The sequence below is a fragment of the Dendroctonus ponderosae genome, unplaced genomic scaffold (genome assembly GCF_020466585.1).
Source record: "Dendroctonus ponderosae isolate FM_Combo_2020 unplaced genomic scaffold, Dpon_F_20191213v2 Dpon_F_20191213_8, whole genome shotgun sequence".
NCBI classification, from domain to species: domain Eukaryota; kingdom Metazoa; phylum Arthropoda; class Insecta; order Coleoptera; family Curculionidae; genus Dendroctonus; species Dendroctonus ponderosae.
In genome coordinates, this window is record NW_026019016.1 from 1,689,064 (window position 1) to 1,714,333 (window position 25,270).

Sequence of the window (25,270 nt, forward strand, 5' to 3'; positions counted from 1 at the left end):
TCAAGTAATTATTAAATTTTGCTTTCAAAAATAAGTATATTTTCTTACATACACACACATTGCCATTCAAATATCCTAATAGTATACCTATCTTTAACAGTTTTCCTTAGGAACATATATATTACATAAACATTTTAATACAATTCGGTTCATAAAATTACATTTTACACTATCGACTAGTTAAACTACATGCACATGAAGCTCTTATCACGTAACTTATCATATATAATTTTAAAACGCATTTGATTAGAAATCACTTGTTTGGTGTGTTCGTTTAGAAACATTTTTTTGCTAAAAGATATTATTTTGAATAAAAAAAACGAAATAGTAGATATGTATTTTACATCAACATAGGTTCATTTGAAAGCAAAGTGTTGATCTCTGAATATCACACAGTTTTACACAGTTTAGATGTACGGGAGAATTAGCGCACTTTATTGCTAGTTGGAAAGTTATCTGTTGATAAATTGATAAAAATAAATTTTTCACAGACTCAAGTGACTTATTTACCCTAATTTTATACACCCACATACTATACCATATCGAAGGCGATCAGAAAATTCCAATTAAAAGTTTTACATAGTAAAAATAATAAAATTGTAAGGTATTTGTACCTAATTGCTTACGAGTTATTTAGCATCTCCAAACATTCATTATTTCCTACAAGTATATCACATCCGCATTATCGGCTAAAGACGCGGTTTGCAGCTTCTTGCAAAGGAGTGGTGAGTTCCAGGCTGGATTCATGGTAGTGATGATCGTGGTCTCCGTTAGGACCATGGGAATGCTCATGACCAGCTGAAACAAGCAGAAATTTGAAGAAATTATTCAGAAATTAAAGCTAAAATGAAAAAATCAGCTTCCAGTAGAATGGGAAGAATGAATTCGCTCATGTGGGCCTGGATTGGAATGATTTCAATTGATCAATTTGGTGACAAACTTGAAATTTTTTGTGTGGGCAAATTAACGTACTCGTGAACTTTTAGCAAAGTCCGGGTTTCAATTCTTAGACCCAAAAAGTGGGTTTAATTTAGCACGTTCTTTCTGAGAACGTCTTGCACTTGCCAGCAAAAGTGAAAGTTTAAATGGGCAATAATTATCTAGCCATTCGCTGGTTTTTTTTAAATGTTCAATCAATGCGGAAGATTTTGTTTCCAGTCACGGTTAACTAGAACTAGTTATCCTTCAAGGATATTATTGGTGGTATGTTAACAAAAGAACGTCCATTCACAAAGCAGCCGATTGTTGCTTCACTTACGGATACCGAACTTTGCGAAAACAATGATTTATTGCACTTGAAATGAAATTCAGTCGCTGAACGCGACTGAATTCTTGAAATATAAATTTATTGCATTATTGGTTTCATTCATGTTGATTCAACTGTTGCAAAAAACAAATAATAGTAAATTGTGGCTCATTTGAAGGCTCAGTGATGGTGGCTCAATTGAAGACGATTCAATAGACTTAACAGCCAAAACGTTGTAATTATTAAACAATTTATGCAATTCACCGATCTTCGAAGTCTCGAAAAAGACATTGTGTGCATAAACAGTAGAAACAAATTTTCTTTTATATATTCCGCATGCGTTCTTTGCTTCCTAGCAGTTACGAGCTCTGAATTAATTCTTCCTGCTGGACAATAAAAAAATTGTCATCAAAATTGGAGTAATGGGTAGACAAATTGAATCGATTTTTCGCAGCAAATAGTGTTGTAAATAATGCACAAATGGAACATTTTCAGATTTTTCAATTACCTTACTAAATAAGTGAATGAAAGGACACATTCTACTTTTCATAGAACAGCGATGACTGCAAAGAGCGAACTCTACAAATGCAGAAAAAATTCAAAAAAGAAAACTTTGATTCAAGAAAGAATGTTAGGTATACGACTGTCGCTTGTAAATGATCAAAACCAATTGATTTTGAAGAACAGAATTACAGAATATTTGAAGGTGATATATAGAAAACAACTTGAAAGACTGTAGAACCAACTGAGGATTTCAAATGTACCTCCATAGAAAATAATTTCTCCCTATCACATTTTGGCCTCACAGCATTAGTGGTAATTGTTGTGCCCAATCCGGGAAATTGCACTTTAAATCGCCATTATATCATTACGTGACTCAATGAAGTAGAACCGGAATATCTTAAGTGACAATTTTACATAACTTGTCTAACTATGTGGCCTATTGTTGAAACCACCAAACAATTACCAAGTAATTGTTTGAAAACCACTCTATTTGCTAAACTTCTATGCGCAAAGTGCTTTCGCAATCTTCACATCCATATTAAACTCTCTAGTCAAAAGAAATGAGGGAAAAGTCAAAACTGATTGCTTTGTGAACTCGAATTTCTTCCTAACGTTTCGCAAGCACGAGTGGTTTGCACCTTCAGAGGTGTGCCACAGGTGGCTTTAACTTAGATGAAGATGCAAGTTACTGGTGTTTGCGGAACACCAGAAACAAACTCGATTTCACGAAGACAAACTCATCAGTTTGAAACTTTTGAGTGATTTATTTTTGCTGCAATTTTTGTACAATTTTCAATTAAAAATGGCAGACCGGCTACAATCTAGACCGTCCAATGTGTACAATGAAATAATTCTGCGCCATTTGATTGAATCAATTTGATCAGCTTTTCTTATGAGAATATGATTTATTTTTGAACGGAGCTGCATATACTTTTAAGGCATTTTCCTCCGGTTGGTTGATTTAGAATCCTAAACAATTTAAAAAAACGCGTTTTTGAAACCTTGGATGAAACAAATTTAGCAAATGAAACCAGCTGAAGCGCACGCGACAAATAAATTCAAAAAATCAATGACCGGACTTAAACACCATCACTACAAAGATATGGGAAGAACATATATAGTCAAAACAATGTATCGGAATCCGATTATAGAAAGTAGGGTAACAACATTATCATGTGATTCTCGAAAAAGCAAAAGTTGCTATTGAAAGGTTATCGACGGTCATTCCCTGGTGCATGTAAACCGATTGTAAATCACGGTTGACCGCATATAGAAATCCACTTAAGAGCAAACAGCAGAAAAACCACCTTGACTCCACACTGTTGACAATTGATTGTCTTGAGAACTCTTCCTCTGATCAATAGAGCATCGGATAATCCTTGACACGTTTGGGAAATTTGCGCTTCGCAGCGTTTCATCCATGAATTCGAACTAGATTCTTGAAATCTACTCGCTTCTAGCTAAATGCATAGTTAAGTTGTTTCACTACGCAATTGTGCAATGGCAAGTGGCTAAGTTGTGTGAACTTGACCCGAATCGGCAGGTTAAAGTCGCATTACCGTCGTTAAATTCGATAATTGGTCGGGTTAAATTTAATTGGGAAGAAACACTATCCGTGAAATTCGTTTTTTAATCCATTAATTCACTCTAATTTGAGATCCGTATTTTTTGCTTGCATTTGCTCGGGAATTCAAAGTTTTTCTGTTCATTGCATCACAGACCCCTGAAGATGCTTGCCATGCGTGTTAGCGAAACGTCATGACAAAATTCTCATTGGCGACTACCAAATAACCGGAACATTAACAATTCTTCAATAATTTCCCAAATTCAAAGTTGACCAGTTTTTGCAATCAGGCCTTTGTTCTGGCTTTGGACCTCCATCCAACTATTCAATAAAAGTGAAAATTTGCAAAAAAATTAATTTCTCCAAACTTTGCCTCGCCCGAAACTCAAATAATTTCAGCAGTGAATGTATCAAGTTGGAACGTAGCAACGCGCCGGCCATATTGCAGCCTCATGGAACTCCATCTGTGCGAGTGAGAGCACACACACCAGCCACGTTCCTGAATGGAACACAGTTTCAATTATCTTGATTCGCATCAGAGTGTGTGCATCCGCTGAATAATCCGAAAAAGACGAACTGTTGAAACATTTATTGTTTCTGGAAAACAAATATGAAGTTTTGAAGACAGCCAAACCTATAAAGAATCAAATGTTTCCCAATTATGGGTTTGTTTTGACTGTTTAATCTGATGATGGAGCTGTTGTCCCGCCGAAACGTAATATGAACATTTTTATTTCACATTTTGATTGAAACCCAGGAAAGGAAAAATATAATAACAATTGGTTTATAATAAATATTAATCGAATCATTGATTTTGATCCGCTAAAACTTTCAAAAGCCGCTTTTTAATTAATTAGAAGCCCAAATTTCTAAAAACTGAATAGGAAACAGCGTTATTCAACTAAAGTGAGTGCAATCGTTGATGTTTTACTTCTTTCGCCCGTCAGGTGTGCGTTCCAAATACAGACGAAAACCGATTGCAAATGTTCGCTCAGTTAACGCAGCCTCCTTATTAGAGAAAATAGAGAAATACTCACTAAATGTTTGCAGAGTGAACATGAACATGAATCCGACTAGAATGGCCAGCAATTGCCAAACTCCGCTATGATTATTGTCCCGTTCTCGGGCCAACACCTCGAAGAACACCACGTAAAGGAGAGTACCAGCTGCCATGCCTTGAAGAACCACGCAAACCACATTCTCATTATTCTCCACATTGCTCAAGATGATGCCAATGCCGATTCCTGCAACAATAAACAGCAATGCTCAGTCTTCAACATCGCAATAACCTCATCTCACAAAACTCCAAATATTACCCCAATTAACGTCCTTTTAAATTGAATCATTCATTACTTACCTATGGGGGTAACAATGGCAAGCGTGCCAATATACAACATCACCAACATGACTTTGGTTTTGGTGGACACCAACTCAACTCCCACACAAAATGCGATCACCAACTTGTGGGTTGCGATGGCCGCCAACAGATACCAAACTTTATCCGAACTCTTTTCCAAACCAACGGCCAGCCCTTCGAAGATCGCGTGGAAACTCAGCGCTAAAACGGCCAAGAAACCGCTGAACGGATTGTTGATGCTGCCATCCATTGAGGCATGACTGTGTCCGCCTCCTTGTTTCTCCACATTGATGGTGGTTTGCGACTCAAGCAGCTCCTTATTGGAGTTGGAGATGTAGCTGATGTTGCCATCGTCAAACTTTGTCAACGTTACCCTGGGGATGGTCATATTGTCTGTTTTGCGCGAACTGATTCGGATCGAGAGCGACCTGGAGTCAGGAATCAAGAAATTGATCATCAAGCCCCCCGAAGAGCCAAAAATGAGCATGAGACCCACCTGCGTAATGTCTCATTGTTGCTTTTCCTGTCCAGAAAAGCGTGCACCAGCTCTTCGATCAGGTAAACCAGGAAGAATCCGAAACAGAACACCAACTCGGACGGAGGAATTCCTCTCATGTCAGGCATCTTACCATGGGCCTCCAGCGTGTTGAAAAACTCCCTCACTTCTGGTTGCAGATGGAGGAAGGTGGTGAAGAGCAGAACGCCGCCGCCAAAGCACAGCATAAGAGACAGAAGAAGGTTCTTCTCCCCATCCAGATTAGTCAACGAGACCATCTTGGCCAGCTTCACCGGAAGAAGACCGATGATGAACGAAGACATTCCCAGCGCTATCATTGCCACCACTTTCGCTATTAGGGCGTTGTCTTCACCAGCCATGGCTACGGAGTCTTTCAGAACCGCTTCCATCGTTTATTTGGGGGGTTTTCTTTAGTTGCTAGAAGGTTTTTTCGCTCAGTGGAAGCTGTAGCTGACCATTCTTTGAAGAACCTTTGAGGAAACCTGGTAAAAAATCGATATGTTGGTCATGTGAACATTTTCAAGCTGAAGATGTTGAAAATGGAGAATATGACATCGCTCTAAATTCTGTAAAAAGTCTGCATTTTCCAACATAAATAACCAAATTGTATTAATAATAATTATTAAATAACCGTATCGAACGACTATTTCAAGACGAATTTATTTTTTAGGGATTTTTGGCTTGTTTCTCTCCATAGGAAGTTTTTTACTCCATTTAATGTGTACTTTTTTCTGCAATTTTTTGTTTCCAATTCGTTCCCTTTTATGTCTTTTCCACTGTTTATTCTGCATTTGATCGTTGCAGCTTCATGTTGTCTCACAGTTTATTGAAACTGGTGAGTTTTTCGGCCGGAAAGCTCAAGAAAATTAAATGAATCAAGAAAAAAATTCAAACTGACGAAATTGTCGAGAATGGAAAACATCGTTTTAAATTGATGTTTAATAAATTAATTCCGGCAGAAAATGTCTCTATTTTTCAACATAAATGTACAGATTAATATTTTTATAATTTTACAATTTTTTTTAAATTATTTTCCTGACTGCGTGTAATTGTTATTATATTTTTTCTTTCCTGGGTTTCAGTCAAAATGTGAAATAAAAATGTTCATATCATTTATTTCATATTTTGACGTTTCGGCGAGACAACAGCGCCATCATCAGATTTAAAATTCAAAACAAAATTGGTTTTTTTTTCTATCTAATGAAAAAGAATCTAAAGTTTCCCAATTATGGCTTTGTTTTGAATTTTAAATTCCGTTTATGTTTAATTTTTTCTGTTCCTTATTCGTTCTCTTTTCTTTCTTTTGCACTGTTCATTCTGGATTTGATTCCCGTCATGTTCTCGTCTCGGTTTAATAAAACTGGTGAGATTTTCGAGCTTTTAAGCCGACGTGGAAAATAATTTTCTCCTGACGTTTCGCACTGGGGCGAAAGCCACCTTTTGCACTACTCTGAGGATGCAAGCCACTCGTACTTGCGAAACGTTAGTAGGAATTTTTTTCTAGGACGGCTTAAAATTCCGAAAAACTCACTAGTTTCAGTTACGTCTCGGTTCAGTCTGGAAAATGTCCAATCGGAAAACTTTACTCAATATTGATTTGATGGATTTGAATTGGTAAAAAAATCCCTTTTAGGTTCATGGGTTTCTCGGTCAGTAGATAATGGCAGAAAATAAGAATATTATTTTTCATAGACAGGTTTCAGCAGTATTTCAGACATCTTCAGGGCTCCAAATGGAAATCCAAAAAGAACACTTTCAGTCTAATTAATTAATTAATTTATTAATTTTCAACAAAAAACGGAAAATCAGAATGAAATCAAATATTAGGTACAAAGGACACAGCGATGTTGTTTAACAGTAAATTAAAAAAAACAATGGCATAAAGAATAATCGTTGGTATCGAAGACAGATACAATCATAAATTGGGACGAGGATTCAGATACAATAAACTTTGCGTTTTCATTCACTTCTTCCCTACTTTGTTTCTGGAACTTTGTTTTTACTTTGTTTTCCCTTTTCAATACACTTTTAGATCAATCTTTCCCAAGTTGCAGTAGTTTTCCAATTCATTTTGTGTGGAAAACTCAATAAAATTTTAAATGATGTTTTCAATTTTTGTGGGGCTTGTTTTCCCCGGATTATTAGTTTTTTATTACATCACTCTGTATACGATTAATGGATCCTTTACTAATTTGGAAAGGCAATAGTCAAGGCTAAATCAGAGAGGATATTTCCAAATCCATCACGAATTTAGTAACAGATCTCTCGTTTCTCTCGCTACTTACTCGGATTGGTACATAGAGGATAAATTGCAAAATGTATTTATATTTATATAGAAAAACATTAATAATTGGGAATTCCAGTTGAACAAAAGCTGAAGAAGCAGGTTATTCACCTGTCCTGATGATTTATTTCAAACGCCCGCTTTCAGTGATTTGTCTATTGGAATTTATGATAATTTGTTCCTATTGTTTTGCTCAATCTTTGTGTGCATTGTCGCACTTCTCAACATTGTTAGCAATTGTGGAAAACACTGTATTTACATGGAATTGATAGTCGGGGTTATTGATTAGCCTTTAAATTTACATTACAAATTTAGTTTAACTTTTATCAGCAAAATTACTGTTCCGCTTCATTGGCGTGCTCAGCCTTCTCTACGTGTACATCAGGTCAATTTCCACTTTTCCTAGTTCGACGAAAAACCTATAAAAACATTATCAGGTAAACTTTTACTCGCATTGGAAAGTATCAATGTGAACCGTCGCGATTTTAAAGCACCGGCGATTAATTGTTTCACTAACAAGGAACGTGTTCGATTGACCGCAAAGACAAACGAAATTGTGTAATGAAAAGTAAGCGTACTCGCACGCCAATGTTGTTGACCATTAGGTTGATGCAAAGCAGGAATTTTTACTTATGCCCGCAAGTGAAGTTAATTTAAATAATTGATCACCTTCATGCAAGCTAACACGCACAAAAACCTCACTAGCTTTGAGATTTTTTCGAGCTTTCAGGCAGTCCTAAAAATAATTTATTTTCGAAGGTTTTTCAGAAGTGTGTTTTTAAACTGCGGGTGCCATACACTGATTCGCATCAATTAATTGAAACTGGGTTTTCCATTCAGGAACGTAGCGCATAGCTCAGGAACGTAGGTGATCTCACTTGCACACACCGGATTGGAGGAGAGACGCAATATGGCCTGCACGTTGCTTGGTTCGAAATTGATACCTTCGCGGCTAAAAATATTTCAGTTTCGCCCTTAATGCCTGACAAACGTCGAGCGAAAGTTCTTTTTCTCAATAACTTAAAAACCCGAAAAACTCACTAGTTCATACAGGGTGGACTACAAGTAATCTAACAAAAAGGCAAATTTGTCTTATTGGAAACTTGATAGCTTCTATTGCTTAGTTAACAAAGTTTCTATTACTGAGCGTGTACTTTCTAAGGATGTTAACTGCAATAGCCCGGAGGCATTTAAAACATTAGAAAATTTTCGGTTTTTTTAAATATTGATTTTTTTGGCAGTATCTCGTTATCCGGAGCGTCTTAAGCGAAAAATATGTTTCTCACCGTTTTCGAGATATTTATCATGTAAAGAAAACTTTTACTAGCAGAAAAAAACTTTAGAAACAGAAACAAATCCCAAAAAAATAGCAGAAAAGAAACAACAACAGAAAAAATGTCAACAAGAAGCTTTAACAAACGTAAAAATCTACAACAAATACCGTTAACAAACACATTAGCTTGCAGATGAACATAGATGGATAAAGTTTGGATATTTTGGACAAAAAAAGTGGTGCTGAGCTCTTTGGACACACACTGATTGCTGATTTTTTTTTACTTATCGATTGATCAGATTTTGTGAAAAAATCAGTGTCGTGCCTAAAGGCTAGACTTGGATGAGAGCAAAATGAAAATTGTCCTGAATTTGAGAATCACACGAGCCGTTAAAAGGAAACAAACGAAACACCATAATACCACCAGAAACGTTGTGCTAAAACATCTTTCTAACTCAGTGAAAGTGCGAATAAACTATTCAACATTTCATTGTCTAAAAGTCAGTACGTCGTTGGGCTTGGAACTTCACTGGAAATCCAGTCGCCATCGACGTTCGTGCTTGTTGAGGTTGAGATCGAAATTTGCCAATTTTCATTTTGTTTTCTTGGTTGATTTATTTAAAGCTTTCGAGCATATAAAACTTAGGCATCCATACATCTCCTCCACAGCAAACTTGCAACCTAATCAAAACCTTCTAAAATATGTAGAAGACAAATTCGTCAAAACGAGAACGTCAAAATATTGGAAAATTTTTAACTAAGGTAAGTTCCTTGCCGATTATGCAGTTAAAGTGCACTTTTTCCTCATTGAAGTCGTCTAAAATGACCGTCCAAAATAATCGGCAAACGCAGTTCAAAATTCAGTGACCTCATTGCAAGTGGAACACCATAAATGAATAAAATTTTTCCAGTTCGGCCAAGCCAAAGCTGTTTTTTGGCAACCTTAAATTCGGTTTCATGTCGCATTGTCTGAATGATGAATCGCGTTTTTCCCGGTAGTTCGTTGAAAGAAAGCCGATAAATGCCAGCGGCCACTCAAATCCAAGTTCAGAAAACTCTTTATGGGATTTATCAATAAACCAGTTATCCAATAAGGAGAAAATCAAATTAATTACCAAAGCCACCACACCTGTGCGAGCAAAGCTAATTTAATGCCTTGCAGCTGGGCAACCTGTTCGCGTTGAAATAAAACGTTAGAATTTTGAGATAATTGTTGCAAAACTATGCTAAATAGAAGAATTAATGCACGGACTGCAAAAGCAGTCACGTTTATGAATTTCATTTGCAAACCCGTGAACACAGATCTGACGCATTTCCTTCAAAATTATTGACACAAATCAATAACAAAAGCCTCATCTAAAATGCAAAATATACACATTACCTTAGTAGTACAGAACGGATTGCGAGATAAAAATTTATTATGTTCCAAAGTTCCTTTGCAATGAGCTGGATTTTGCGATTTTGTTTTAATTATCATCGACAATTTTTTTAAAATTATTATTTGTGAATAGTTTTTGTGTTTGTACTGTCCACTTTTCCTAATCCATTAACCCCCAAAATTTCTTGCGAAAATTCGAGAGCTTCGAGTTCTAAACTTGTTTTTTAAAAAGCTTTTTTTCATCGCACGCCTTAAACGAGGACAAAATTAAAATTGGGGTGTAAATTGCTTTAAGGAAATGTCCACAGTATAAAACCCAATCTCAAGAGATTGACTTGTTGGCCTGAAAATGTTTGGTGACATGAAAAAAAAGTAACTTTTGGGCTTCATCAGAGCCAAGCAAAGTTTTCGCGGCCATTGCTTGGAACTGATGGGTTTTTCGAGCTTTCAGATCGAAAAAGTTGGTGAAAACATTTTTTTCCAGGTCTTTGCAGCCACTCCTTGCGAAAGATCAGAAAGAAATGCCCAAAAAACTCATTAGAAACTGATGAGTTTTTCGGGATTTCAGGCCTGCGTGGTAAAGATTTTTTTCTGACGACTTTAAATTCCGAAAAAACATCAACATAAAAAGTTTTTAATGAATTTTTTGTACCGAGCCTTTTGGGCACGACAGAAAAAACGACTCGTGGAAAAGAATTTCTTCCTAGCGCCTTACGATCCTTAAAAACTCATCAGTCTTTAAAAAATGTGTTGTAGCGACACTGGTTTGGACACTAAAAAGCCCTAAACTTGCCAATTGTTCAACTTTAGCTCTCCATCAATGTTGCAAATCGTTACAAAAAACTTATTAGAAACCGGGTTTTTTTCGCGCTTTCAGGCCGTTCTGGCAAAAAAAATCTTCCTGCCTGCTTAAAATCGCCAAAAAATCACCAGTCTTCCCGTCGCTTTGTTCATAAAATTTGTTAAATTTTTTCGGTCACAAAAACACATTTTGATTTGATTCGAAGGCCTTAAGAATGAAACCAAAGTTTGGAGTGAACAATGGGGCAAAACTTTCGGTCACCGGAAGCTCTTAAGCATGAACTTTCGAACTTGGAGAGACCAAAAAATTCATCACGTGGACAAAATATTTTAAACAATTTTAAGAGCCCAAACAGAGAAGCTACAGAAACAGAACAGCTGAAAGATTTAAGAAAACTCAGGTTTCCGCAGAAGCAGAAATGTCAGCCTCTTTAAAACGATGCGAATAAAAATTGGCAAACGAAGAGAAGCAAGTGAAATTAAAGAGGAATTATGGAGGACGTTTTGGGTGCATCCACACAGTAAAAGCGTCCTCTAATGCGCTCTTCGCCCGACTTATGGACAGCAAATTCGCAGAATTTTCCTGTTTTTCAGGCAAATTGATGGTAGAGAATTTGAAATAACCAATCGCGACATTCAAATTGAACCCTGACAATGGAAAAACCAGACAAAAAATCACACTGTAACTGACCTGTGCAGGCAATGTTGCGTGAAACCAACCAAGTGTTATATCAGTGGCTATTTGGTAATAATCCGCAATGATAATTCCGGCGAATTTCCATGAAAACCTTGAATTCAATGAACACTTTCATGATTTTTGCAAAAAATCCGCTCCAACGTGACCATGAGTATGGATACGATTCGGTTAGTGGAGCGTGGACGCAAGAAAAAATCGCGTTTATTTCAATAAACCGTACTACCGGTTACTCAAGCTCGCTTTGATTTCAAGCCAAATTCAAGTTTGCTTTTGTTTGACTTGATAGACTTTCCAATTAATTATTTCTACATTACTCGAAAATTTTGTATTATTATTCTAAAAATAGTCGCAAAAAAATAATGAAAACAGTACACAGAACACGCCTGAATAAAATGCGGAGAACCGTCGGAAATTTTTAAAACAGACTTTTGTTTGTCGGTCCAAATAGTGTTAAAGAAACAAACAATACGATTAGAACACGAATACAAACAGAACGAGGAAAATATGGAGAAATTAAACGTTGCGATACGCTTAATTTATCCGATGAAAAAAGTTCAAAGCTTAAGTTTTCGCAAAGATCGCTTGAAGCTGGAGAACCATCGAGCTTTTCAGATCGACTCATGCTTGCAAAACGCCAGAAAAAAGCTCCTTTTCGGGTCGACCAAAAAGAGCGAAAAACGCTCCAATTTCAATGACAAACAACTCACCATCACCAACGACTGAATTTTGTGTGAAGCGTTTAAAGTGCCCTTCGGGAACGACATTCTTTTGGACACAAGGACAAGTTCTTCTGTTTCTCGCCTCCAAAAATTGCAAATTTTATGAACATTCAACCATTGCGCATATAAGCGAAAATAGCACAAAAACCCATCGAGTCTAACTCAATATTCCCATGGAATACATGATGGTTCATTAAAATTTTCCAGAAAACACTTACATTTACATGAAAAATGACTGATTTATGCAATTCACTTGGTCACGATTGTTTGACTAAAAGATCCCGGTAAATACACAAAACTAATTGCTAAAGCCCACACAGTTCGTGTACATTTTTTTAAATAAACTTAACAGATCGGACGAGAGTGGACCCGAAATTAACGTCCACCACATGTGCGAATGATCAATTTAAACTGTTATAAACAGTGCAAATCATGCGGTTATTTATATGGTTCTTGGGGAACTTGCAGTTGGACAAACGGGGAAAAAATAAATTATTTCAACTGGTGTCTCGTTGGAAATTTACTTTGCTCATCAGTCTGCATTTTTCCTTTATCTTCTAAACAACTCTGTCTTCCATTCTATCTAAATTGAGCAATTTGCATCAGATTTTAATAATAGATAAAGAGGATTTTGCATTTCATTACCTATATGGGATTACATCTGGATCGAAAATTTTAGCTTGAATCAACCATCATTCAACCAGGAATCCGCATTTTTAATGAACGTGGAAAAGACTTTTTAAATTGGACGCAAAATTCTCTAATCAATCTGTATATGGAAATTTTAATACTCTTCGACATTTAGCAATGAAAACCTACAGCAAATTTAAGCACTCAAAGCTTAAAGAAATACGTACAGGGTGAAGAACAGCTTTGGGCCATGGAGCAATTTAATAGCAACCGAAAATTTTAAGTTTCCTCGAGAAGTTTTTAAGGCTGTTTGCATCGCTGAGTAAATGTGGTTTGGGCAGCGGTCATTCTTGCAGTAAAAAATATAAGGAATATTAAAAAAAATGTATTAAAATTTAAATAGAGTTTTTCGGAGTTTTAGCCTGTCTTCAGACATTCAAATTTTCCAGTCGTTTACCGACTGGTTTTCTAGAACCAACTTTTCAACTGAATAAAAACTAGCGATTCGATTTGCATTTGCAGTTTTATTTAGTGCAATTCTTTTTCAGTTTGTGGGTGTTTTTGCAAAAAATTGTGCTTCATATTTTTTACAGGGTGGCAAATGAATCAATGCAAAATTGGGAAAAAAACCGGTTTTTTGAATTTCAACACCACAGACTCGAAAAAAGTTTTAGAATTTTTCCTTCATCTCGTTCGGCACTGGCAAAATACGTGACGACCAAGTAAATGATGAAAACCCCTTAAAGCCACTAAAGAATCTTGAGAATGGTGTCATGAATCGAGAATATTTACCTAAATAGAGGCAGAAATTTGCCATAAACAACCAACAACATACTCACTGAAAATTTCGCAGATTAAATCCAAAGTTCTCGTTCTCGACTCTTCGAAGTCAAAGACAACACAAGCAGATTCTGGATGGACAATTAGAGAACCAAACTAAAACCCCGAAACGTTCGTTTAGGTACCCGCTATTCGTTTGACTGCAAATACTCCTTAGGAATACATGCATTCATTCACTGCGCGTACCACAAAATATACTGAGCTAATAATAAATTCCAGCAAAAGAAGTGTTCTTAACCATCCGCTGGAACCTTCAACATTCGTACCCGAACCAAGAGAGGGGCTGTAAACAACCATACTCAGAGAAATGGCATAACGGAAGCTTTCACCGCTTCGATTGATTTGGAAATTTCGAATGGACCGTGACAATACGGAAATGTTTTCAACGTTTTGGTTTAGCCATCGTTCGACATCTTCAGATTGTTTCATTGCGCCTTTTAATGGAAACACAGCCAGGCAAACCAAAAATTGTTTTTGATCTGGTGTTGAGACACATTCTGGAGTATTTTGACATGGTTTTTGATCCGCTAGTTCACCAAGGAATTTTTTCTGAACCGACCAAAGTCTTGTAACTTTTTGTCTGTGTGGCTCTGTTAGTAGTTTTATTGGGACTTTTCGATTTATCTGAGCCGACTTTCAGTTTTATTAATGGGTCCAAAAGGTGAATCAATTATTGAACTGGTGAGTTTTTTTGGGGTAACACGCAAAACTCACCAAAGCTTTTTAAATGTTTTTAAAACTTTTTGTTGCTTCCATACTAGAAGAGTTAAAACCGCGATTTCCTTCCTCAACATAAAGAAGAGTGTTCGGAAATCGATCAGGGAGTTCGGTCCCAAGCGGCGCAAGAAGAGGCTTTTGAGAAGTTTTCAAACTCCACCTGGAGATTCTTGAAGCACAGTGCGGATAATTTTTTTTTATTTCCAAGCTAGTAGACATAAGAGCGCGATTTCTTCCTCAACATGAATGAGAAAATGATGATGTGTATTCAATGTGATCGGTGAATTTCCTCTTAATCGATGGAGGAAGAGATTTTTGCGAAATTTTTAAAGTCCACTTGGAGACTCTTGAAGCGCAGTGCGGATTAATTTTTTTTATTTCCCACTAGAGATAAAATTTTTTTCGGCGATTTTTTTCTTCAACATAAAGAAGAGTGTTTTGAATGTGATCGGTGAGTTTCGTTTCAATCGATGGAAGAAGCCATTTTTGAGAAATTTTCAAATTGCACGTAGAGTTCTGAAGTGCAGTGAAAATTAAAAAAAGTTGTTTGAAACTAGAAAAGATGCAAGTGCAACTTCGTCCTCAACATAAAGAACAGTGTTTGAATGTGATTGATAAGTTTGGTCCCAATCAGTCCGAGAAGAGGTTTTTCGGAAGTTTTCAAACTCCTAGTGGAGATTCTTCAAGCGCAGAGCGGATTAAAAAGATGTGATTTCCAAACTAGATGAGATGAAAGCGCCATTTTGTTTCTCAACATGAAGAATAGATTTGAATGTGATCGATGAGTTTGGCCTCCATCGGTTAAAAAAGAGATTTTTGAGAAATTTTCGAACTCCACCTCGAGATTCGTGCAGTGCAGTGCAAATTAAAAAAAAACAGTTTTAAACTAAGAACACAAGCGCGGTTTTTGTCCTCAACACAAGAGTGTTCTGAATGTGATTGGTGAGTTTAGTCTCAATCAGCCCGAGAAGAAGTTTTTGAGAAATATTCAAACTCCTCGTGGGGATTTTTGAAGCACAGTGCTGATGTAAAAAAAATGTTGGTTTGAAACTAGAAGAGATGCAAGCGCAATTTTCGCTCTCAACATGAAGAAGACTGTTCTGAATGTGATTGAAGAGTTTGGTCTTATCATCAGAAAAAGATTTTGAGAAATTTTCAAACTCAACTTTGAGATTCTTGTAGCGCAGTTGGGATCTGAAAATTCGTTTGTATTCAAACTAACAGTAATAAAAAGGCAATTTTCTTCCTCAACATGAAGAAGAGCGTTTGGAATGTCTTTCTGTTTTTGTCTAATTTAGTCTCAATTGGCACAAGAAAAGGTTTTTCAGAATTTTTCAAGTCCAGTGCAGTCATGATTTCAAAAATTTGTTGCTTTTATACTGGCAGAGCTAAAAGCGCGGATTTTCTTCCTCAACACGAACGAAAATGTTTTGAATCTGATCGGTGAGTTTTTGAGAATTTTTACAAACTTCACGTGGAGATTCTTGAAGCGCAGTCCGGATTTCAAAAATTTGTTGTTTCCAAACTAAATGAGCTACAAGTTTTATTTTCTTCTTCAACATGAAGTAGGGTGTTCTGAATCTTATTAGCGACTTTTGTCTGAATCGGCCTACCAAAGGGTTCTTGACAAATTTTCAAACGTTAAGTGGGAATTCTTGGATCACCGTTGTGATGGGAAAAAGTTGCAAAATCTTAGTCGAATGGATGATCCATAGATACGATATCAATTCGGCTTTGGGGTTTTATTCGATACTAAGCGCACCAAACAGATGCAGCAACACCTGAGCAACAAGCGTTTTTTCAGTCCCAGTTTATCGGAATAATCTAATCTAAAGAACCGATTGAGTGTTGAAATCGAGTCAAGTTTGTTTTTCCCGATCAAGGAAAATGGTTGCATTCTGAATGAAACCAATAGAAAGCAGTCCGATCGAGAGTTTTTACCGTTTTCTGTATCATGTTAACACAGAAATCGAATTTTTACACTTAGTTTGAGCCGGCCATGAATTTTTCCGCCAGAATATGGCTTTTGGTTAACCGACCATGGAAACAATAAAATACCATTCCGAAGCACGATTTGTATTATTAGTTCCTGATGCTGGAAAAAAATCAACCGGGAACGACCATTTTCGTACTACCTGCTTGCATTTTTGAGGATATTAAATATTAAATTAACGGTGAATCAAATTAAATCAAATCAAATTTTGGTGATTTGACTGGTTTCCTCACGCGAAGTCGAATCGTGAAAAAATACAAAATTTCGACTATTGATGCTGCTCAATTCAGCCATAGGGAAAACAGGTTATTTATTTTCTGGCATGAAATAAACAATTGTGTTTTTTTCGTTTCCTATGCGAATTGAAATAACAGCCTTGTTGATCGATGATTTGCACGACTCATTTTCAACAATATATTATTCCGTTATTTCACATCAGGCCCTGATATTAATTAACCATCAAATACTGGTGTTTTCCCTGCAAACAATGTGAAAACCCACATTGTCCCATCAAATGGGGTTTCGTCACACAGCGGTGGGACTTAGGAATATGCCGATTCACATCGCGGTTAAACGCCTTAATTATAATCCGCACGTGAATACATTTCTGTAAATACTTGATTATTTGTGAAGTTACTTGAATGTTAATGTACCTACTTATAGTCTGTACAAGCTTTTTGCCAGTAACCCAATAGTTGTCGTTCTTTTTCCATTATTCGTCCAGCGAGCGAGAGAGCAACTTGATGTTATTAACGTATGTTTCTTGATCAAATTGTTGTTTTCAGGTACCAAAACTGTATAACAACAAAAAGTAACAGCAGTTAATTTTGATCAAATACAGTTCCTTATTTTTTCTTCTATTTTCTTCATCATTTGACTGCACGTTTACAACGCCGAAAGTTTAACGCCCAAAGTTAACGTCAAGAACTGCACAATTGAGACAAAGTTTTAACGAAACTGAAGGCAGTGATTTGATTGTTTACAATCTACAAATTTTACCTCACTTTGAAATCATTTTCATTTCATGTTGTCGACCGTTCTCGTGAAAGGCGAATTGAAATTTTACAGGAACAAACAGCATTTCCACACTTACATCAAGCAATACTAATAGCAAATGTGCAATTTATCAGCAATGAAAAAAAATACGTTGTTAGAACTTGTATAAAACTTAATAAATAATTAATAAAATGCAATCTAAATTTTCAAATTGCCGGGATAAAACGCTCAAGCTGGCAAACAGGCTCAAGTTGTGACGTCACTGCCAAATAGCTTGGGCCAACCTATAGATTTGTTGGGATAATCCAGACTGATTGATGGCTTTGAACCGCAAATAAAAAATATATAATTGTTTCAATTAAAATGAAATACAACTAAAGGCCTCATGACATTTCTGTTGCAATTTAAGAAAAATTGGTCAATTATTGCCCACCATAATAGCAAATCTATATTCGAAATCTGTTTATGCAATTACCATAAAATATTTTAAGGCGCATTACTCGCTTTCTTCTTAATATTGTGATTGCTCTGAATTAATTAACTTTATTGGCAAAATTATGTTTTTCGCAATTTCTTCATTGTCGAAGATTGACGCAAATGAAACGTTTTTCAGCTGAACAATGTTTCAACTGCGGAAATGCGTAACGCTGCTTTGCAAGATTATCTTGAGCCATTGAGAATTCGGATTTCGAAACTTTGAATTCTTCGAACTTTAACTTAAAGCATTTTCGTATCAAAGTAAGATTTCGTAAGAGCATTTATTGTTCAGAGAAGAATGTACACATTAGTGTTACTAAACGTTTGAAAACCCTGCTTTTCTTCACTTCTTTCTTCCTGAGCTTTCTTATAAGCCCTTTTAGGAGATCCGGTTCGAAGGACCACTTTTCCGATCGCCGCCTGACAGTCATTTTAGAGCTGAAATGAGAGCAAATATTCGATGAAACTGCACATGAATGTACATATATTGTTCAATTGAAATGGCTTGAAAGCAATAAGGAAATTTCGTTTAAGATGAAGACGCATGATGAATACCATTAAAAACGCATTAAGTATAAACTGCTAGCAGGAAATGATCGCGCGACATCTCGGTATTCGAAAGAGTAGGCGAATAAGTGGTGAATCCAAGGCAATAAGCGATGAAGTGCTTTTATTGATATAGAAATTGGAGTACAGATTGTATTATCGCAGAATATTTAGTGCAGCTGATGGAACCAAACTTTTTTTAAAAGTTCAGCTATAAGCGAATTTACCCAAATTATTAGCAAAAGACGAGGGCGTTTGATAGTAGGTACGTGACTGGCATCAGAAACCGTTTCATACATTTGTCTTGTAAATTGTGAGTACTCAGAAATCATTAATCTTGCTCAGGTCACTGAATTTTTGAACTACAAGTTTACTTGTCCTGGTACAATTCACGCATGCTTTTCCTCTTTTTTTTTAATTAAATTTTAAATTTTGTTTTACCCTTTCATCGACGTCAGGACATGCCATGTGTTAAGCCAACATTGTAAATGCGAAATCGCTAGAATACAATCGAACTAATGAATTGGAGGTTATAAAAGTAACCATTCATCTAATTAGGGCAGATGCTGTAAAATCAATCAATAAATGTTATCTTGCCTTACCAATGCTTTTACCTACATGGGACTAAGTTTGACGACTTTTTCGCTTAACTCTTATTGTTTTCGGATATTTGCTATTAACTCAAATACAATATTTTTTACCTGCAAAACATCCAAATGTCGGAATTTTTCACTCAAAAAGTGGTGATTATTTTTTTAAATCTTCGGAGCGAGGTACAAGATGCGAGGCAAGAAAGTTGAATTGGAAGACACTCAAAAAACCTTTAGCTAAAAAACTTTTCTTTAAAAAACCACAGCCACTAAAACCAAAAATTTGAGTACAAAAAAATCCATGTGGTTTGGGAACTAATAAAAATAGAGTTAATTTTCAATTATTAATCGAAGCTTTTAGGCCAAAAAAGTCAACAAACTGATTAATCAAATCCTTCGGATATCTATTCATATTCACTAAATCCAGATACAAACAAAATTAAAAATTCTGCTATTTATAGACATGAAGTGCTCAATATCAGTATTTATAATATCTGACTATCTTGTATCTATATGTCAAACGGTGTATCTTTTAAACCTTGGAATATTTAAATGCGACTTAAGTATACGTGATTTCTGTATAAATATCAGATACCAGATATCTGTGTGTAAACGTGTCTCGACGTCGGAGCTGTATCTACGAGTAATATCTAGTTGGTGTTAGGTGGCAGGTGAGAAGAAAGATTTTTATCCCAAATTGCAACATAATTTTAAAAAATCCAGATTTATTGTTTTGAAAGGCCAGTACACCGGATCTGGAGCGAAATATTAAGAGGTAATACCTGCAAATTGTCTTGAATGCTCTCGTCTCGCTACCAGTATTTGCAGAAAGCTTTTCTAATAAAAAGTCCGATAAGCACGAGAATTGCGAATAAATGTTCAACGAACAGTTTGTAATACCAAAATAACAGCTAAAGGAAAGGGCAAATATTGCATTAAATACTTTATTATATTTTGCAACGGAACAAAATCTTCTGGAACTACTTTAGAAGCATTATTGCATATTTGGAACAACTGCAATCAATTCCGTTACGATATTGACGTATTTAAAGATTTCAAATAAAATTTGTCAAGTGTTTTCTAGGAACGCTTTAAACAGGCAAAACTTAAACGTTAATTGGACTTTAAATATAGATACATATTTGCGCCAAGAAGGCATGAATCAACGAAAAATCTTAATTGCATAACCAGAGAAAGTAAAATGTACAGAGCAGCACGAATTCGATTGCCAAACACCTTGGGCACAGGACTTAACAGTCAACATTTTTCTCTTTGAGGATGATTGAAAAATCTAATTTTAAAACTTTTCTAGAAGAGAAAAACTCTGATATTTTGCTGATAAAGAAAAATTGTTTATAGAAAGTCATGGCCTAGACGATCCGATATTTTCGCCTCTGATGCTGCTATCAACGTGGTATCGTCTGCATGTCCCAGGTTTATTATATGATTGGCCGTAGTCGAGATAGCTGAATTCCAACCTTCCAATGCCTTCATTATTATTATATAGTTTTCATAGATGTTAGATATTTGAAGAGATCATTCATTTCTAGCAAAAGCCCCCACAAACTGATTTAAAAAATCCGGGAAAGTCACAGAAATTTGCCCTCAAAGTGAATTTTGTAACATTTACAGTAACGAGAATTTCGTTTCGACAAGAATTTCGTTCATAAAAGGCAATCTCAAGAAATTTTTGTTTTTTCCAAGACGAACTTTTGAAAAAATCACAGAAATTTGCCATAAAAACGCTTTTTTGTCACTTAAAGTAACGAGCATTTGCTTTAAAATGGCATAAAGTGTAGGTTGGACCGATTTGTCCCTTTTCCAATACCAGTGCATGTTTGAAAAAATTTTAAACTTTCTTAGACGAAGTTTCGAAAAAGTGCTATTTGCCAACGGAAAGTTCAACAAAATTCCTAGAAAATCACAGACAATTGCCATGAAAGTCAATTTTTTCACACTTAAAGTAGCGATCATTCTCTTGTAAAGGGGATAAAAGAGAGGCTTGAGGATTTTTTGCTTTTTCTGGACGAACTTTAAAAACCGCCTGTTGTATTATCCGACCGTTGATGTACAAAATTTGAAAAAAAACCTGCGTTAAAAAACAACCGAACATTCTGCAATCCTGCAAATTATCCCTTTAAAAAGAGAATTCTTACTGTTCTGAGTGAGAGAAAGTTACTTAAATGGCGCTTTCGTGGGATTTACTAGAAATTTTTTCAACCACACCATGGCAACTAGACTGGAAATTCATGAAAATTTCAAGGAAAGATCTCTTTCTGCCAATTTCCAGCCAGTTTTTCAAGAACTTTTCAACAGATCAGAAGTGCATGCAAAACTTGCCAACTCAAAAGAGGGAAACTCTGAAACAAGTAACAATTTTCGCAAATCGTTACTTGCAAAACGCAAAAAATCTGTCCAACAGAAGAAAGCAGCTAAAATTCACTTCTTTCTCGCGTTAGTATGCCATTTCCCAGTTACTTGAATCAGTCAACAAGACCTATTGGTAATCGAAAAAACAGATGATCATTTGAATATCGGTTTCTGGGCGTTTTTTTTTATGAGTTGCCGTAAGTTTAAGAGATCAGTTAAGATTTTAGAACCTCTTTTATAGCGCTTCAGTGCCCATGCATCCTCTACCTCTGTTCCTCTCAATCCTCAAACTCATTCATATTAACAAATATCTCCTTTTGAATCTTCCGTGGATCTTCGAACAGTCCAAACAATTCGCAACCCTGGTGAAGCACTCAGCAACAAAGAAACGTTTCAATTATAAAAATGATAATCCGAAAAAACGAACTCCTGATGAAAACCGCGTAAAAAGACTCCTTGATTCGAGTTTTTTCCAACCCCTGACTCACAGAATTCATAATGGAATTATCTAAAAGGGAAAGCGTATCTAATGAAGAAATTATTCAACAACTGAAAAATGCGCAAATTAACACTAAAAAAACAGTCTCCTTGTAAACGTTTGCAATGGCAAATTAGAGAAAGGGTTTATTGGTTTCCTTAGTCCTGATATGATGATTTGCAAGGCTGTATTGTTCAGAAACCATATAGATTATAGATAATATTACACAATTTCATTAAGGTTTGAATTTCCAGGTTTTTATGAGCAATTTAAACCTGAAAGTGGAATCCTACTTTTTTTCAGGTTTGGATTAAAATAAGATATTAACCAGTAATTTATTAGTGTCTTTTATTTATTTAATGGAATGCCGGTTACATAAGTTATACCGGCTGTCTTGGACGAATTTTGAACAACAACAACTTCCTCTAGCTGTTGAGGTTATTGCCAGATAGAAAGTTGATTTCGATGGCATTTTTATTCTTCCACGTATTTCAAGAACAGCAAACGATTGAAGACAACACACGGCAATTGTCGGGTTGCTAACAGCGCTGAAAATTACCGATAATAGTTGTGGGACAACCGGTATCCACTTAATTTCTCATTTAACCAGGTGGACAGATCGGTATCTAATAAATTACTGGAAAATTAATACGGCGCGGTCTTTTTGTCTTTTCGCCTTTTATAAAACCATTTGGCTGAGTCCAATCTCAGTTAATTTCGAGGTTTTCGTTAAGAGAAGAAGGTCCTTTTGATTATTAGCGATAAAAGTGCCGCGCTTTTGAAGGTTTCTTGCTCAAATTCACCGAACAGGTATTTGTATATTAAAAAGGTTTTTGAAACGAATAATATGAATCCAGATATGTTAGTTAATCTATTTAGACTGAAAGTGGCCCAAATTGAACAAATTTTCAAAGCTTTGTAAATCAGGAACGAAGGATTTTTCGCGATATTTTAGGCAACATTTTCTGTTTGATGCCAAAATGAATTAAAAGTCCTTTTGAGTTGTTTGTAGTGGTGCAAAGAATTTTCTCACACTTTTGAGGTAATTTGCCATCAAGCATCTGCAGGAAGTTCGCCGTTAGTGAAATAATTTTCTGTGGAGACTTTAAGCAACATGAATACTTTAGAATTGAGCTTAAAAATAGAAATCAATTTCTCAAGTTTCTGGAAAAGTTTCAATTCTGTTCAATAATTCCTAAAATGTTCCTTACAAAAATTTATTGAACACGCAAACTATTTCAATTAAAAATTACCTTAAGCTAATTTATGGAATATTCAAATAAATGTCAAGTCCCTTTTTATCTCAGTCAAGTCAAGGCGAAGAAATGTGCCAAGGATAGAAGAATGAGCCATTTCTTCTTATTTGTACTAAAATAAGATTGAGTACTATATTCCATTCACACTTCTTGATAAGTGTGTAAATATCGCTATCTAAGCTGAGAGTATTTATTTGGGTCGCTTTTTCATACAAAAACCGACTACAGTTTGCATCTACCACTAGCTTAGTTAGGTTGTTTTTTTAGTGTTTTCGGGGTTTTGATGAGCGATGGTGGACGTTGTGGTGCTTCATCATGATAGCAGCGATTCTGAAGATGTTGGTGACGCAAATATCGCAAAAGCCACCGCAATGTGTGTCTTGTTCGTTTGCTCATTTACACTGGGTTGTATACCGATCAAGCTCACCCACTGGATGTTGAGGAAGGATAAAAACGCCAGCAATCCCGAAAGTAATAAATTCGTGAAAATGCTGCTCGGTACGTATTTTTTTTCACCTTGGCGTCGAAAGCTATTGCAACATTCTGATCAATAATAATTACAATAATCAAGTGGGAATTAAGCATTTACATCCTGGGTTTTTGTCTGCCACTTCACGCAATCATTTTTCTTGGTTATTTGGAAAATGCAATTGAATCTCGATGCGAAGTCCAGTAATTAGTCTTCATTCCATTCAACCGGTTTATTTGGTTTTTATAATTCGATTTCAAATGCAAATAATTTGTTTTTTTGTGATCTCTTGCCAGCCGCTAACGGTGGTCTTCCGTCTTTTGTACACCGAAATTGCTTGTTTTGCAATAAATCGGTTACAGTTTTTAATGCCAGTTTTTAAATATTAATTCGATCTTGCTGAAACGCAATTATTAATAACAATCGTGCTTGATCAGGCATTGATTCAGGGTGTTAAATGGAAACAGTTGCATTGAAAATGTGCACATTGTACCCGCAGCGGGAAATTAAATAGAAACATTGTGATTACCTAAGTGTTAAATGTTTCGGCTTTTCTGCCTGTCTTGTAAATGAACTGATTTGTACTTTCAATTCTTCTCAAAAAAATCAAAAACATTCTCAGTTTCACAGGTTTTGTTTCTTTATAATCGAAGGCTCAAAAAGAATTGAATCATTTTTCATTACTGGAAAGTAAGCTCTTCTCACTTTTTTAATGGAAAAAACTGCACTTTTAAACAAACAGTTTCAACATTTACTTGTTCAGACTTCGTCTGATACACTCTCTATCGAAAGATTATCAATTGATATTGAATAAGCACACGGTCAAAATGCTACTGCGACATTTTATGGCCCGAAAGAAGAGGATTTGACCTACTTTTATTCAAAGAAAATATCTAGATTATCCGCTATTGACAGTCAAAGTTCTTCAAAAAAAAATTTTTGTATTATCAGGAGAATAAGATGGATTTAATTGAAATTTTCTGAGAATTTGTTGTGAACGTTGTTGAATGTGTCTACGTAAAAATAATTTTAATGAAGCGACGACGCTCATCTGCGTAAGGCAAGTGGCAAATTCTTGAGGCTCTTGTGGTACAAAAACTGCCATAACTTTTTTCTTAGTTGCTGGAATCAATTGGCTTTTGTCTCTGATGAAGATTAAAAATTTCCCGATATTTTCGTGCCACCGGTAAAATCTTGAAAGATTGATAGGTTTCTGTAAACAAATTTTTTGTGATTGGTTTTTCACTCAGCGGTTCAGAAACGGTCGCTTATGAGATAATCATCTAGTTCAAAACCCGCTTATGAGCCAATTGAGAATGATGCATTTTTTTACATTCTTAATCAACATTATTTAATCAAATACAATGAAATTATTGCAAAACTTCATGTTTTCCGTCCCGTTTTGCATGTTTCTCGGAAGCAAAATGAGCAAGAACGCTCATTTGTACATCATTCCATAGATAACTAAACGGCCTGTTTAGAAAGTAAACCATCGATGAGGAAATGCTGGCAGTTTTCTCAAACAATGCTTGAATTCAAGAAGTTTTAGGTTCGCGTGGTTTTTTTTT

General features: G+C 35.7%; 2 protein-coding genes across 6 annotated transcripts in view; one reads left to right on the forward strand and one right to left on the reverse strand.

Moving 5' to 3' along the window:
* Positions 1–18: 18 nt before the first annotated feature.
* On the reverse strand, positions 19–14,048 carry LOC109544855 (zinc transporter ZIP1). Of its 2 annotated transcripts, none has more exons than XM_019915233.2 (5): positions 13,810–14,048; positions 5,168–5,670; positions 4,672–5,099; positions 4,352–4,558; positions 19–798 (listed from the first exon to the last, which is right to left on the reverse strand). In XM_019915233.2, the coding sequence occupies exons 2-5, from the start codon at positions 5,575–5,577 to the stop codon at positions 683–685; spliced, it is 1,161 nt and encodes a 386-aa protein (XP_019770792.1). In that variant the 5' UTR covers positions 5,578–5,670; positions 13,810–14,048; the 3' UTR covers positions 19–682. The 2 variants fall into 2 exon arrangements, with proteins under 2 accessions (XP_019770792.1, XP_019770793.1); XM_019915234.2 differs by lacking the exon at positions 13,810–14,048 and adding an exon at positions 12,559–12,768.
* A 4,639-nt stretch (positions 14,049–18,687) lies between these two features.
* LOC109544842 (zinc transporter ZIP3) overlaps positions 18,688–25,270 on the forward strand; it is an 8,835-nt gene continuing 2,252 nt past the window's right edge. The window contains exons 1-2 of one of the 4 annotated variants that reach the window (XM_019915212.2): positions 18,688–18,804; positions 23,501–23,731. In XM_019915212.2, the coding sequence (XP_019770771.1) occupies positions 23,524–23,731 (208 nt within the window). In that variant the 5' untranslated portion in view covers positions 18,688–18,804; positions 23,501–23,523. Of the gene's footprint in view, positions 18,805–18,833; positions 18,853–19,723; positions 19,801–22,679; positions 22,788–23,500; positions 23,732–25,270 lie in introns of those variants that run through there. The other 3 variants (XM_019915214.2, XM_019915211.2, XM_019915213.2) reach the window with 3 other exon arrangements.